This window comes from Alternaria alternata, assembly GCF_001642055.1.
Source record: "Alternaria alternata strain SRC1lrK2f unplaced genomic scaffold CC77scaffold_12, whole genome shotgun sequence".
Taxonomy (NCBI): Eukaryota; Fungi; Ascomycota; class Dothideomycetes; order Pleosporales; family Pleosporaceae; genus Alternaria; species Alternaria alternata.
Window position 1 is genome coordinate 564,240 of NW_017306201.1, and position 12,840 is coordinate 577,079.

Here is a 12,840-nt window from a genome sequence, read left to right on the forward strand (position 1 = left end):
TTAACTTTCTTTAGTCAGGCGTGAGAGGATCGGTGTTGACGGTCATGGAGTCCATTTGTCCTTTGCGGTATGTAGTAACACTCAATCAATGTCACTAAGCGGCAAGAGAAGTCTATCGCATTTCCCGCTCGAACTGTATGCGGTATGCGCACAAAACGTCTTCGCGCATAGCATACAGCTGTCTCCCCGGAACTGTTAAACTGATAAGACGACTGTCCACTACCCGCCTAGCAAGGCTACTATATGTACATAGAGAACAAAGACTCGCTCTCGTCTCATCGAAGGCCGGAAGGGTCAGATCGAGACAAGTGGAGAAAGGGCCCTTTGTCTAACAAGAGCAACCGAAAGGGGGATCGCAAAGGCCAGACGTACATAGATTGCATGTGCACGTTTTGGAGCGGGCACTAGGCACACATGCGCAAAGTGTGTTTGCGCATCAAGCTTGCATGACAATCACGAGTACTTCGATACCGAGTTTGGTAACACGAAACGTATCTTCCCGTCTCTCAAACTGCACACCTGATCCGATGGAAGCTACACGGCATGTAAGCAGACCAAACGCCAGCTTAGTGCCTCTTCCTCGAAGCTTTCTGCTCTGAGAAGAAGATCACGATTCTATCAATTTTGTGACTCCGCCATTTAGGTGTCTTCGCCATGTTCGACTCTTCGCCCTTCAACCACAATCCTTTCCGCCGTCTCCCCGTAGCCTCTGCCTTCTCTTACTCAGATTACATAGTCCCAGGTACCATGCCCCACCTCTACACCCAACGTGCTCGAGAATCGATACACCAACATCGTCACCGACCAATTCATCATCTGTCTTCTCCTCCTCCCCACCAATCCCGGCGCCGTCCCCAACACAAGCGCTACTCGCACTACTCAGACATGGAATCGAGCTTTTCGGATCCCGACACTCCAGACGAAGCCTACCATAGACACATGTCCCCACCGTCTCCAAGCCCCTTCAACGCCCGTCCCCAAGGACGAAGAAGTTGGAAACATGACGATAACACGCTAGACATTGCCTCGAGCTTCCGTCCCCTGTACGCCAATGTTTCCCGACAGGTGTCCGAAAACATTAGCAGAGACGATATCCTCATCCTCCCTCCTAGCCTCACACGACTACGCGTACAGATGAAGAGTCCGGCTTATGTGAGCGAAACACTCCATGCTACCGTAGCAGGAGATATGCTTTTCCGCGACGCTGTAAAGCAGCTTGTGCCAGAGAGATATCATGGAGAGGTTAGGGCGTACGTGAAGATGAGGGGTGAGTGGCAGGAACCAGGACGGTTTCTTGTGAGTCAAATCATGGAGCAAGGGCGATTTGTATCAAATGAGAGGGGGGAGTTGGAAGTAAAGATTGAGATTGGAGGGAGAGGGGGCGGTGGTAAGATGAGAGGGGGTGGGAGAGGGGCCAAGGTGTGGGAGAAGGAGAGGGAAAGGGGGAGGACATGGGAGATACGTGATGTATAAGCGAAGACGCTATTTTGTTAAAATCTGAAGGCAGGACGGTCCGAAAATATAACGGTACTTGATCAAAGTGCTAATACATCCGATCGCTCCACTTTACTCCGCCGCCCCAGACTGCAGGATCCATGTCGCGCTGCTTCGATCCTCCGGAACGCCAAGCTCGTTCTAAAGTTCTGAATAGTGTATGTTAAGATGCTCCAAGGCATAAAAGGTACAAAAGAAGTGACCTGTGAGAAATGAAGCTTCCCTATTGGCCAGTTGCGAAATGGAATAAAGACATTTGTTCGTATACAATACAGCGCAAAAATGCCATGGGAAATACAGGAACGAGAGTCATTTGCCTTCGTGCCTGCTGGTGTCAAGAAAGTGTGCCTAGCGACTCCTTTATGACTTCAGGCTGTCCTGCATGCTGCGGCTGCTAGCGCTCAGCGGGATGTTGGTAGTGGGGAGAACGGTCTTGGGCTTGCTGTTCTGGCGGACCTTAGCCAGAGCGTAGACAAGACCACTGACGAATCCAACAAAGATGGCGGAACAGCTGCCGAAGGTGACAGGCGCGTCGAAGAAGATCAGACCGCTGAGCGCAATGGGTAGCTTGTTCAGGGCACCGACCATGGAGTAGGTTGTCGAAGAGGTAACACGGACCGCCCAGGCAGATGTGTACGAGATGAAGACGGTGGAAAGACCAGAGATGATCATGACCATAATAACGGTGTTGCGCTGTTCAGCGGGGAAGTTCTTCTGGACGTTGGCGGAGGACCAGTCTTCTACGAGGATGGAGGCAACGAGCAGAATCGGGATGGTGAGGAGGTTGTTGTAGTACATGGCTGGTTCAGGTTAGCAAATATCCTTGTCCCTCATAAATTGATAAACCTACTGTCGAAGTCCTTGAAGTTGGTGAGCTTGATGCGCTTGCGCATGCACAGAACGTAGGTAGCCGAGCAAAAGCAGTTGAACATCATCCAGAGGTATCCGGTGTGCAGGGTCGACATGGCCTCGGTGGTCTTCTCCGCAGCGTGACCCATGCTCGACAAAGCGTGCTGAATGTCAGCCCAAGCCGCAATAACGGAACTCAGCACCATCAATCCGAAAGAGAAGAGAGCCATTGGTGTGACTGCGCCACCGAACCAAAGAACCTCTCCGTATGCGATCAGGATGATGGTCAAGTTCTTGAAAATGGTGTAGACGGGAATCGAAAGGTACTTGAGCGCCCAGGTACTGGTGTAGATCATGCCGATGAGCAGGACGGAGATGGGGAACCCTAGTGCGGTTAGCATTCTCTTGTATTCCGGCAAGTCTTTCAAACATACATTTCTTCGCTTCATCGCTGTTGAAGTCGCGGTAGTTGATGATGCCCATGGCTTTGCATGTCGAGATTGCTGCTACACAGACAACAGACTGCGCTGAATTAGAAGGGCGGTCTACTGCACGGAGCTATGCTCGTACCTGTACGCAAAGTAGGAAAAAAGGGAGGTTGAAGTCGACGCCAGACAAGACGTATTTGTTTGTAACTGTCATCATGATGGAAGATCCACAGTATGCCAGGACGGCGGCAATGGGGTTCTCTGTTATCGCTGGACCGGCGCGGCTTGAACTGGCTGATCGAGGCATCGGTGACGCTGCGCGGAACTCCTTGCCCGAAGGCATATCGACCCTGTAGTCGTCGCTCTTCTTGTCGTCAGACATGGTGGTGGAGAGGGGGACGTGTGCACGCTCGCGTGTGTGTAGAGTCGTGATATGTGGCAGCGACGGGAAGGTCCGGAGGAGAGGACAGGTACGTGGCGGCGTGTGTACGACTGCAAACGAGGGGTTGTAGTCGAAAGAAGAAGAAAAGACAGGAGTGTGGGACCAGAAGGAAGGAGACGGGTGTCGCAAGAGAGATGCGCAGGGACGCGAATTGGGTGGGTCTCAACGATGGCCTCTCCCCTGGCTTGGAGTCGCTCTGTTGTGGTAGTGGTAATTTCATGGGCCACTAGGCCGCCTTTGAACACGAGCAACTTCTTGTCAGCACCACCCTGCAGCCTGTACGAGTTTTGTTCTATTTTTCACTACCAGACCCTGATACAGCGCATAGCGTGTGTCGTATACGATCCAAGCGCTTTGCGCACCACTACTGCGAGGGACTGTGCGAAGGCGTTCTTCACTCCACCAGCCTATCGCCACGTGACTTCTCCTTATCGAGCCTCGTACTCTTTCCCCTGATCCACGACAAGCGACCCCAGACAAACTCAAAAAAAAAATGGCCGCCTTGGATCCCAAAGTCGCCTCACTTGTCGACCGTGCAGCGCGCGAGGACGACTCGGATGAGGATGCGCTCATAGCATCTCTGGAGAACGACGAAGACCTAGATGCTTTCCGTGAACAACGACTTCAACAATTACATCAAGAGTTTGACAAGGCACGGCGCTTGAAAGAGAGCGAGCATGGAAGGTATACAGAGATCAAGGACGAAAAGGCCTTGATGGACATCACGACAAGCACGCAGTTGTGTGTCGTTCACTTTTTCAAGCCCGACTTCAACCGCTGCCGGATTATGGACACACATCTCGAGGTAAGAACAAACATTGTTGCGGGAGATATCGTCTAAAGATGAACAGTCACTCGCAGTATCACATTATGAGGCCCGCTTCCTCAAGATCAATGTGGAAAATTGCCCTTTTCTAGTCACACGCCTGGGAATCCAAGTCCTGCCATGCGTCATTGCTTTTATCGACGGTGTGGGAGCTGATCGCATCATCGGATTTGAGGGGCTCGGTCACACTGAGCAGAGCTTCACTACTCGCGACCTGGAGGTGCGCCTAATCCGTGCGAATGTTTTAGCGAGAAACAAGGTCAATGAAGAGGACGAGAGACGAAGGCTGCAGAAGATCAGCGCTAAGCAGCAAGACGATGAGGACTTAGACTGGGATTGATAGACATTATGTGTCAGATCAGCTGAGGCGTCAGCGAGGTTGAGTCGCTGTATAACATGTAGAGCTCAGGGAGCGAATCCGCGCGCTGGAAGGAAGGCTGGACATGCAAGTCGACGCTGCCGCACAGTATCTTGATAGTACGCAAGGTGCTGTCGCATAGCAACCATGTCATCACGCGCTCGAGATGCCCAGCATCCAAACAAACATCCCATCAAGAAAAGACTGCGCCTAAATGATCTTGCGCATGGTCAGATAGCACAAAAGAATCAAACATGACGAACAATTCTGGCCTGAATAGCTAGGCGAATCGCTAGGGAGGTCTCAATCCGTTTGTCTTGATTAATTTGTTGTTTGATCACAGCAGAATCATGTAAAGCGTTGTGCTTCGCTTCTCTCATTGTGGAGGAACTGAGGCCACACTCAGAAGGCGGTCGCGATTGGTACTGCTACTGTGATTTGAAGACTGACATATGATGGTAAAAACCCATGTTGTGCATGACACATGTGTGAACATCGCGCTCAAGCCGATGGCTTATCCCCATTGTGGTGGCTGGGTAATCGCGATGACGCCATTCGCCACGTGCATTTGGGCATCTCAAATTATTTCCTTCGTACCCAACGGCAAAGTCATCTTCCACAACACGTTACGGCAACGCTTGAGTCGTGAAATACACATCCCAAATACATCACCGACTGCAAAATGAAGGCATACTGGTTCGACAACCTCCCCGTAAGCCCCCACTTTCTTGTCTCTGCATTCGGCACATGACCTAACCTCTGCAGGGCGACCAACGCCAACCCCATGATTCCGGTCGCTCGGTCGACCCAGACTACCTAGAAAAGCTTGGTGTCCTCTACTATAGCGTACCAGAAGTTCCCGATGTTGAACCCATTGCTACGTCCCGCAACTACAAGAACCGGGACGAAATCACTGTCAGCCCAGAGAAGATGGGCGACATTTACGAAGAGAAGGTGAAGTCGTTCTTCCACGAGCATTTACATGAGGACGAGGAAATCCGATATATTCTTGACGGTGCGGGTTACTTCGATGTCAGGAGCGAAGGTGATGACTGGGTGAGGATTCGGCTCGAGAAGGGCGATTTGATTGTTTTGCCGCCTGGGATTTACCATCGGTTCACCACTGATGAGCAGAACGTAAGTATAGCTCGTAACTGAAGAGTCGAAGCAAAGCAGAATGTTGATATCTGATTCTAGTACATCAAGGCCATGCGGCTGTTCAAGGAAGACCCAAAGTGGACGCCACTCAACCGGGGTGGCGAGACAGATGACAACCCATACAGGAAGCAGTATCTGACAGAGTATCTGAAGGCTAGACAGGGCGTCTCAGCTTAGTCTGATAGCTCCTTGCGAACTAGATCCCTTCTTTCTCTGGTATGTTCCAAATGACATATTCCTAGACTTTCTCTTACAATCGATTCGCCTGTCCCTGCCCGTGACAATACTACATTCTGTACATCAAATACAGACTAATCCATGCGAACCCTTACAGCTACCGAGTGCGGTAATCTTTGCTATGTCTTTGTTCAGTTGTTCCCGCGGTTTTCTGATGGTTGACAGCGACATTGTCATATGCTTCCGAGCACTCTTCTTGCCAACACAGCCTCCGGAAGTGAAAACGAAACTGAATCATGTTACGCCAAGGCCACCGATGTCTACAATGGTGTTGTCTCAGAACGCCTTGCTTCTTTACTCACGTGCGCACACGCTCACTTGCACACCTAATTCATCTTTTGTCTCAGCTTTCACAGCTACATCTAGTCGTTTCTACACCAGTCCAAATATCATGCCGTGAAACTTGACTTGAACGCGATCCAGATCCTTTGTATTCTCAACCAAAACTTAGTGCTACACCCAAAAACACAGATCTCTCACAATACACTAGTATCCTGCGAGTATGCCTGATGTCATAGTAGAGCCATGCTCTGAATACGCCCGCGCTTCAGGTCCCAACGCTATCAAAGGCGCGTTCATAAAGAGCAAAAATATGCTCCAACCTTTCTACACCACAGGCTTACAGAACCTTGCCGAGCTTGCCTACCAATCTGAGTCCGAGGATGAGAAGCCCGTTGTCCGCAAGACGCATATGAGATCTTCATTTAGGGATGTCATGGCTCAGGCTAGAGGTGGGCAAGGTTTTGTGCCGCATGAGGAGGAAGAGGAAGACAAGGTGATGAAGAATGAACGTGAGCGACCAAATACACACGCAGATACACCGAGTTCAGAAGTACCCGCCAGTATCTCTGATCCGGTGGACTTCAGTCGTCTTCAGAAGGCTTTACAGGATCGTGATCAATACCGACGAAAGGAGCCTTATGTCTCGCGGAAGCCACTTGGCGTTAAGGACAGCAATGAACTTCCTGCTCTCCTATCCTTGAAGAAGCAAAATCATCAGGTCAATCAGTCTGAGGTTAGGATGTGCAATCATAAAACCTTCGTCATCTACTGGGATCCTGAAGATCCTAGCAATCGCAACGGTTCATTCATATCTAGGGTACGTGACCATAAAGACAGGTCTGATATGACGGAGCACTCCTGCTGAAACTCCAAGAGCGTTGATGTCAAGAGATTAACCATGGAGATGGCCAGTAGTATCATAGAAGCTTTCGAGAAGCAGGAGGATCACCACATAACGGGTCGTGATGAAAGACGTAAAGACATTGAGCCGGAACGACCACCGTCTCACAGTATCGTCTTACGAGAGGTTCACAACATGTACTCTCAGCTTTTTCGTCATGAGATTCGCAAGCTAGTCAAGACTGAAGAGGCTGTTAACATAAAGCTTGATGCGAGGGAGCGGCTAGCAGCCCAGCGGTTACGTCAACGTGGTAGTGCTGCAAAGAACCGTAACAACAACAACACGCCGGAAGTGGACGAAAAGCCAGACTCAGCTCTAGGAACAAGCCCTTCAAAACAGAAGAGGAAGACGCCTAGACAGATCGCGGAAGAGAAGGTAGCTCGAAACAAGGAGCGCAGGGCTTTGACCGATATCGTCAGGGTCCGCGTCGAGCCATTGGACCGCTACAAGCCCTCAACAGTGGAGGAGCAACAGGCTCGAGCGACCCGGGCCGCAGATCAGGTTCGACGTGAACGCGCTGCCAATGTGCAGAATATGGAGCCTGAAACTAAATTCTCATGGAAGTCGAATAGGTTCGCGGTCGTCATCGACATGGCTGAAGACAACGAGACTACTTCCCCTACTCAAGAGGCGAAGAAGCCTAGGTATCACCGCCTAGCTAGGCGCGTTACAGACTCCTATGGTGAGTCTAGTGAAGCCGAAGCTAAGGTTGAAGCCTTTTCAGAGCTTGTAAGTCACGCTGCCGCCATTGGAAACGAACTCAAGCTGGCGACTCTGGCGCCTGCTTCTGCAGCTTCGCGAGGTTCTAAGCGGAAGAAAGCATTCTCTGATTGTGGAGAGGAGATTTCGGCCTCATCATCTTCGCTTTCCCCACGACTGATCAAGAAGGCGAAGCAAGGAAGTTTCTCCGAGCAAATCGCGTTATCTATAGAGCAGAACCAAGGAGGAAAAAACTGATAGACTGGACCATCGGATCGAAGTGTTAGAATACGTAGTTTTTCTATATGTGATGCAGGCCGCGAAACTTGACACAAGAGGTGAACTGGGATATGTCTTGGTATATTGGGATATACTCTCTAGTAATGCCTTATTTGATGTCATAGTCCTTCGACCGATTTATGTTATCTTCATACAAGCTTGAAAGCGCGGAGCTCGCTAATATAGTCCTCCGTACTATACCAGTGAAGATGTACCTCAGAGACATAATCGTAGCCTGAACCCGGTGTACAAAGTCAGTTTATGTCTCACATGCAGTTTGTACAGGGTATCTACTCACCAAAACCAACTCGTCTGAAGGTGCCTTCAAACTTGATATCATGATCAACACCTTCGTGCTCCATTTCGTAGGGTTCTTTTTCCTCTTCTGGGCCTGCTACCATCTCCAGGAATAGTCCTTGATGTTGCAATCGCGGATCCGGATCGTCTTCATCATATGGCTGACCGCTGACCAAGGGCACAAAATGTGTCACGCGGTCAAACACGGTTTCATCGGTCGGGTCATCCGGAATCATGTCGATGGTCGGAGGGCCATAGTTCCACTCCGCTGTGTAGCGTTCAGGAAAGAGGAAGGGTACTCCCTGATTGTCTTCTTCTAGGGGATGTTCCTGGTGGAGTTTTCGATTTAGTGGTTCTTGCTGAATTGGGATGCAAAAGCCGAACATTGTCAAGGTACAGTGGCCAGCTCCGAAGACGTTGATCTCCAAGGTATTAGACTCTTCCCGCTCGACGCGAATGACACGTGTATGGATCTGAGCTTTGGGCATGAAAATAGAGTCATAGTACGACACCTCTCCAACGCTTGACACCCAGGACCACGATGGTGCAATTTGTCTCAACGTCGCAGCTCTCGCAGAGTCTCCCGGAGTCCTTGGATGTCGACCCCAAAGCATGAACTTCTCCAGATTTGGCTTCCAAAGTCCGAACAAGTAATTCTCAGTGTTGAAATCATCTGGCATGGCTTGAGCCAAGGCCTCAACTACACCCTGTATCGCGGCCAAACGATCCGTCCACCTAGTCAGGTTCTTGTCTGAGTACCTTTGCACAACTTCGGCCCATAATTTCGGTTTGCTACTGAGGGGTTGCTCAGCCGATCTGAGACTATCTGCACGAATCAATTGACCCAATGTGCGTACAAGTCCGTAATCATCAAAATCTAGAGCTAGACGAGTGGAGCCTTCCGTTGGAGAGACACGACACTCGCATCTTTCGTGGTTGCTACACTCCCAAGCTAGTTCAGATGGCGTAGCATATAGAATCCTACGTGCTAGAAAGCTCTCCTGAAAAACCCACGCGCGGGTTGTGAGAGGAACGAGGACATCATCAATATGAGTATTGTCATCGACCATCGGTCGAGACGAATGATGCGCCGGAACGTTATGATATTTCTGCTCTCGTTCGCGAATTGAGAGTTTGACTGTGCGAGAAGTCCCGTCTGGCATGCGGAAGGGTACCTCGATGCGTTTCAGGGGTGCATTCGCCGCTGAACCTAGACTGAGAAATCCCTCCTGGACGCTGGAGGCACCTTGCGCTGAAATGACAAGTTCGGCTCCTTGGTAAATAGATGACATGCGTGGGATCTGATCCATCCAATCTTGTACATCGTCTTGAATGATGCATAGTGCATCGATCTATTGCACAGTCAGTCTCCGGTCTGTTTCTTGTAGAATTCTGTAGCCTTACCCATAGGTACCGTAAGCCAAAGGCCCGAGAGACATGAACAGCATCAGCGAGAGTACGGGGGAGTGTGTGGACATCGATACCCTGCATATGTGATTGTAAATTGTCTTTCAGAGTTTTGAGATTCCCAGTAGTTCCCCATGCGTAACTGAGACATGCGTAGCCTTCTTGTAGTTGCGAAGATGTTGACTCAATTGCTTCAGTGTTAACGAGGCGAATAGAGTCAACTGAGAGGTCAAGGATTCGGCGTGGCCATCCGTCTTTGCGCGGCACACAAAGCGGATGATTGGCCTTGCAATCCTCGTACCAAATCCGCGCTTCATTCAAGCGGTCTTCCAGGCTGTTTGACTGCTCTCGATACCTATCTCTTGAACCATTCCGCAAACCTAGCCATGGAATGGCAGAGTCTTCTCCCGCACCTGTTCGGTCTTTAGCCTTATGGCCTCATATCGCCACCACATACATGCAGTTTGCTTGGAAAACCTTAGAATCATAGCAGTGGGAAGCACTCACTAATTGGAGTATAAATCTCATAATCGTTTGGCCTTGAATCCACATACCGCTTCCCAAATAAAACCCTTCCCCCGTATGGCTCACCTTCCTGCTCACATCGTACATGCAATACATTCTTGGGGTCCAAAAAGGACCAATGGTCTTCCGCCTCTATGCGTTTGATCTTGATAGTTTTGAACTCTGGTCGTCGAATATCGGTAACGGCATCGAGAGCCTTGAGAATGATGGAACATCCTTGACAGCCGCCTACGGAGAAAAGAAACGCCGTGACCGATACACTGGTTTCATGGCCGTTTGCAAAGTGGTGGCATGTGCTGCATGTTGCGGATGCAGTGGACACGGCTTCTGTGGTGGCTGGGGAAGGCTTCAGGGTGCCTGACGTCATTGACGCTTGCCCAAAACTAGGGGCCATCGACAAGATTACGCCAAATATGAGAAACGCGAAACAGTCTATAGCTACCTCTGGTGTAGCAGAACTTTTTTTTGAAACAAAAACTGAGGCACCAGCAATAACACGAGTTTCTCCAGAAGCATACCTCAAGATCGTTGCGTGAGTTTAAACACGTCGCGTTCGTATAAAAGCGCCCCACCTGACTTGGCAAGACTTCCAAGGTCTGCTTCACCGGCACAGAATCAGGCAGGTTGCAAATACTAAGGCCCGAATAGTTGTGCGGCTTGCTGCAAAGATCGGCTTATCTGTCTTCTTTCATCCAAGAAACGTCGCCTATTTCGTTGCTAAGCCACAATCCTAGGTACAAGCGTACAGGCTTAGGCGACAATCTAGCTTTCTTTATTACTTTGCCGCCCGGCACTGTAGGAGACTGACGTTGACGGCTACCCGCCTGATAGCGCAGAATGAGGCCACCAAGTTGGATGTGTATGCACTAGTCAGTTACCTAGAGACTCTGGAATACCTCCAAATCAAGATAGAACCAGTGGGATACACAAGGGTAATAGTCACTTGCCTCTGGCTAAGTTTCGTTACATCTCCGTACACTATTCAGCCTAAGCCATACCGTGCGACGGTGTGAGATCCGAAGGTACACTGTCCGTTTCTTCATCAATCACCAAATGCCTGGAAACTACACTTCGATGACGGCAACACCAGCCTCACCCTCCGCAATAGCCCCCATGAAATCTCCAACATCCTCTCCACGCTCATCGAGCACAAACTCCAACGTCTGCACCCACGTCTCCCCATTATTGGTGAACCAATCATACTCCGGACACAAGCTCCTCACATAACCCTCCACCATGCCCTTTAGTGGTGCATGTTCCTTCAAGTACAATATTTGAGCGGGATCGAGCTTCATGTGATCCTCGATAACGTAGTAATGGGGGATATCGTCACCCCAGCCTTCAGCGCCGACTTCGTGGGATGGGTGGAGAGAGAACTTCGATGCCGCGTAGCGCGAGGTGTAGGTTGGTGTGTTGTTAAAGTGCGTGGAGAGGGGATTAGGCGTGAAGGGATTGAAAACTTGGGGGGCTGTGGGTGGGTAGTTGAGGTGGATATTGTTGAATAGCAGAGAGTGCTCGTTGCCAGGATGCCTTTTCTTGAACTTCCGCGCAATGGTGCCGTTAGATGGGCAGACGTTGCTCTGTACGACTTCCCGTATGACGCGATGGACGTCGGCGATCTCGGCTAGTTCCCAGGTACTCCAGTTGTGTAGGAGTGCCGCACGCTTGAGTAGAACGAGCCTTGTTGCACGGAATTCGCGTGGGTGTTCGCGATTGTGAAAGGCGCGTGAATAAAGCCAAATCCTGTATATGGCCCTTCTTACAACATAGCGCTCCTCCGTGGTCAAGAGTCGGCGTAGTTCATAGTTGTGCTTCCACTTCTTGAACGGGTATATGTCGCACCACTTCTCAGCTACACGCCCATGATGCACAATCTGCTTAAGCAGCGCTAGAGAGAACGGAACGGTCCGAACAATGTGCGCAGGCTGGCTGGCATTATGAGTGAGAAGCTGGGTAAGGTCTTCCAGAGGTCCGAATTGCGTTTCGGCGGCATTTTCGAGGATGAGAAGCTTTTGAGACGAGGCAAAGATGTTGCGGAAACGACGACAGGTAGAAGATAGAGCTGTTACGTCGGTGACAGAGCGGCATGATAAGAACACCTGCACGACCAGTTCGGTTGCGAGGTCTTCGAACAGCATCTTGAAAGCGGGCGTAGGGTAAATTTGGGGTTGGATTTTCTGGAATTTTGACTATCAGCGTTGAGTCTCTATAATTATGCCCTGAAGTATCATAGGTACCGTTGGAACTTACCTATGAACTTTCAGGTTAATGTGTGTTCCAACCCGTTCGGGTTCTGAGCTCTTTCCTGTGACAGAGCGAGAAGTTTGTATCAATTGTCACAATCCTTCAAAGTCTTTCTTCGAGTATGATCTATCGATCTAACCGGTGTGCAGCTATCTTGCCTCTACACCGATACGTATCTCGTGGTTCAAACAAATCGGACCCCTCCGTTGGGGCTATGAGTAGAAAATGCGACGACATTCTGGAAAGACATGGTGCAAGTGAATGCGAGCTCCGATGAGCTGTCGTTAACGAGTGTCATCGTTAGTGGTTGGGGAGAAGGAAAGGAGGCATCGGTCGTGACGACTATGGACGTGATGGATGCCGCCAAGGGGGGCTAACCCGGATTGTGGGGGCCAATCGGCGTGGAGAGGCGGG

General features: G+C 50.3%; 8 protein-coding genes across 8 annotated transcripts; 5 read left to right on the forward strand and 3 right to left on the reverse strand.

Annotated features, from left to right (window-relative positions):
* Positions 1-475: 475 nt before the first annotated feature.
* On the forward strand, positions 476-1,663 carry CC77DRAFT_140422 (hypothetical protein). Its single transcript, XM_018530233.1, has one exon. The coding sequence runs from the start codon at positions 655-657 to the stop codon at positions 1,471-1,473; it is 819 nt and encodes a 272-aa protein (XP_018385221.1). The 5' UTR covers positions 476-654; the 3' UTR covers positions 1,474-1,663.
* CC77DRAFT_990804 (UDP-galactose transporter) lies at positions 1,422-3,482 on the reverse strand. The gene is made up of 4 exons (XM_018536331.1): positions 2,914-3,482; positions 2,778-2,865; positions 2,345-2,728; positions 1,422-2,294 (listed from the first exon to the last, which is right to left on the reverse strand). Exons 1-4 carry the CDS (start codon positions 3,151-3,153, stop codon positions 1,855-1,857), a joined length of 1,152 nt encoding a protein of 383 aa, XP_018385222.1. The 5' UTR covers positions 3,154-3,482; the 3' UTR covers positions 1,422-1,854.
* Positions 2,892-3,757, forward strand: CC77DRAFT_141209 (hypothetical protein). The gene has a single exon (XM_018530237.1). The coding sequence runs from the start codon at positions 3,205-3,207 to the stop codon at positions 3,667-3,669; it is 465 nt and encodes a 154-aa protein (XP_018385223.1). The 5' UTR covers positions 2,892-3,204; the 3' UTR covers positions 3,670-3,757.
* Positions 3,427-4,729, forward strand: CC77DRAFT_140807 (thioredoxin-like protein). The gene is made up of 2 exons (XM_018530235.1): positions 3,427-4,018; positions 4,065-4,729. The coding sequence occupies exons 1-2, from the start codon at positions 3,707-3,709 to the stop codon at positions 4,377-4,379; spliced, it is 627 nt and encodes a 208-aa protein (XP_018385224.1). The 5' UTR covers positions 3,427-3,706; the 3' UTR covers positions 4,380-4,729.
* CC77DRAFT_140666 (1,2-dihydroxy-3-keto-5-methylthiopentene dioxygenase) lies at positions 4,730-5,823 on the forward strand. The gene is made up of 3 exons (XM_018530234.1): positions 4,730-5,109; positions 5,163-5,534; positions 5,595-5,823. Exons 1-3 carry the CDS (start codon positions 5,080-5,082, stop codon positions 5,730-5,732), a joined length of 540 nt encoding a protein of 179 aa, XP_018385225.1. The 5' UTR covers positions 4,730-5,079; the 3' UTR covers positions 5,733-5,823.
* A 471-nt stretch (positions 5,824-6,294) lies between these two features.
* On the forward strand, positions 6,295-7,932 carry CC77DRAFT_1062143 (hypothetical protein; the record flags this gene model as incomplete). The annotated part of the gene is made up of 2 exons (XM_018528495.1): positions 6,295-6,891; positions 6,949-7,932. The coding sequence occupies 2 exons, from the start codon at positions 6,295-6,297 to the stop codon at positions 7,930-7,932; spliced, it is 1,581 nt and encodes a 526-aa protein (XP_018385226.1).
* A 74-nt stretch (positions 7,933-8,006) lies between these two features.
* CC77DRAFT_964677 (HET-domain-containing protein) lies at positions 8,007-10,703 on the reverse strand. The gene is made up of 4 exons (XM_018535694.1): positions 10,165-10,703; positions 9,655-10,070; positions 8,252-9,602; positions 8,007-8,188 (listed from the first exon to the last, which is right to left on the reverse strand). The coding sequence occupies exons 1-4, from the start codon at positions 10,574-10,576 to the stop codon at positions 8,103-8,105; spliced, it is 2,265 nt and encodes a 754-aa protein (XP_018385227.1). The 5' UTR covers positions 10,577-10,703; the 3' UTR covers positions 8,007-8,102.
* Positions 10,704-10,762: 59 nt separating this feature from the next.
* CC77DRAFT_142075 (hypothetical protein) lies at positions 10,763-12,764 on the reverse strand. Its single transcript, XM_018530242.1, has 2 exons — positions 12,433-12,764; positions 10,763-12,359 (listed from the first exon to the last, which is right to left on the reverse strand). The coding sequence occupies exon 2, from the start codon at positions 12,318-12,320 to the stop codon at positions 11,247-11,249; it is 1,074 nt and encodes a 357-aa protein (XP_018385228.1). The 5' UTR covers positions 12,321-12,359; positions 12,433-12,764; the 3' UTR covers positions 10,763-11,246.
* Between the last annotated feature and the right edge of the window lie 76 nt (positions 12,765-12,840).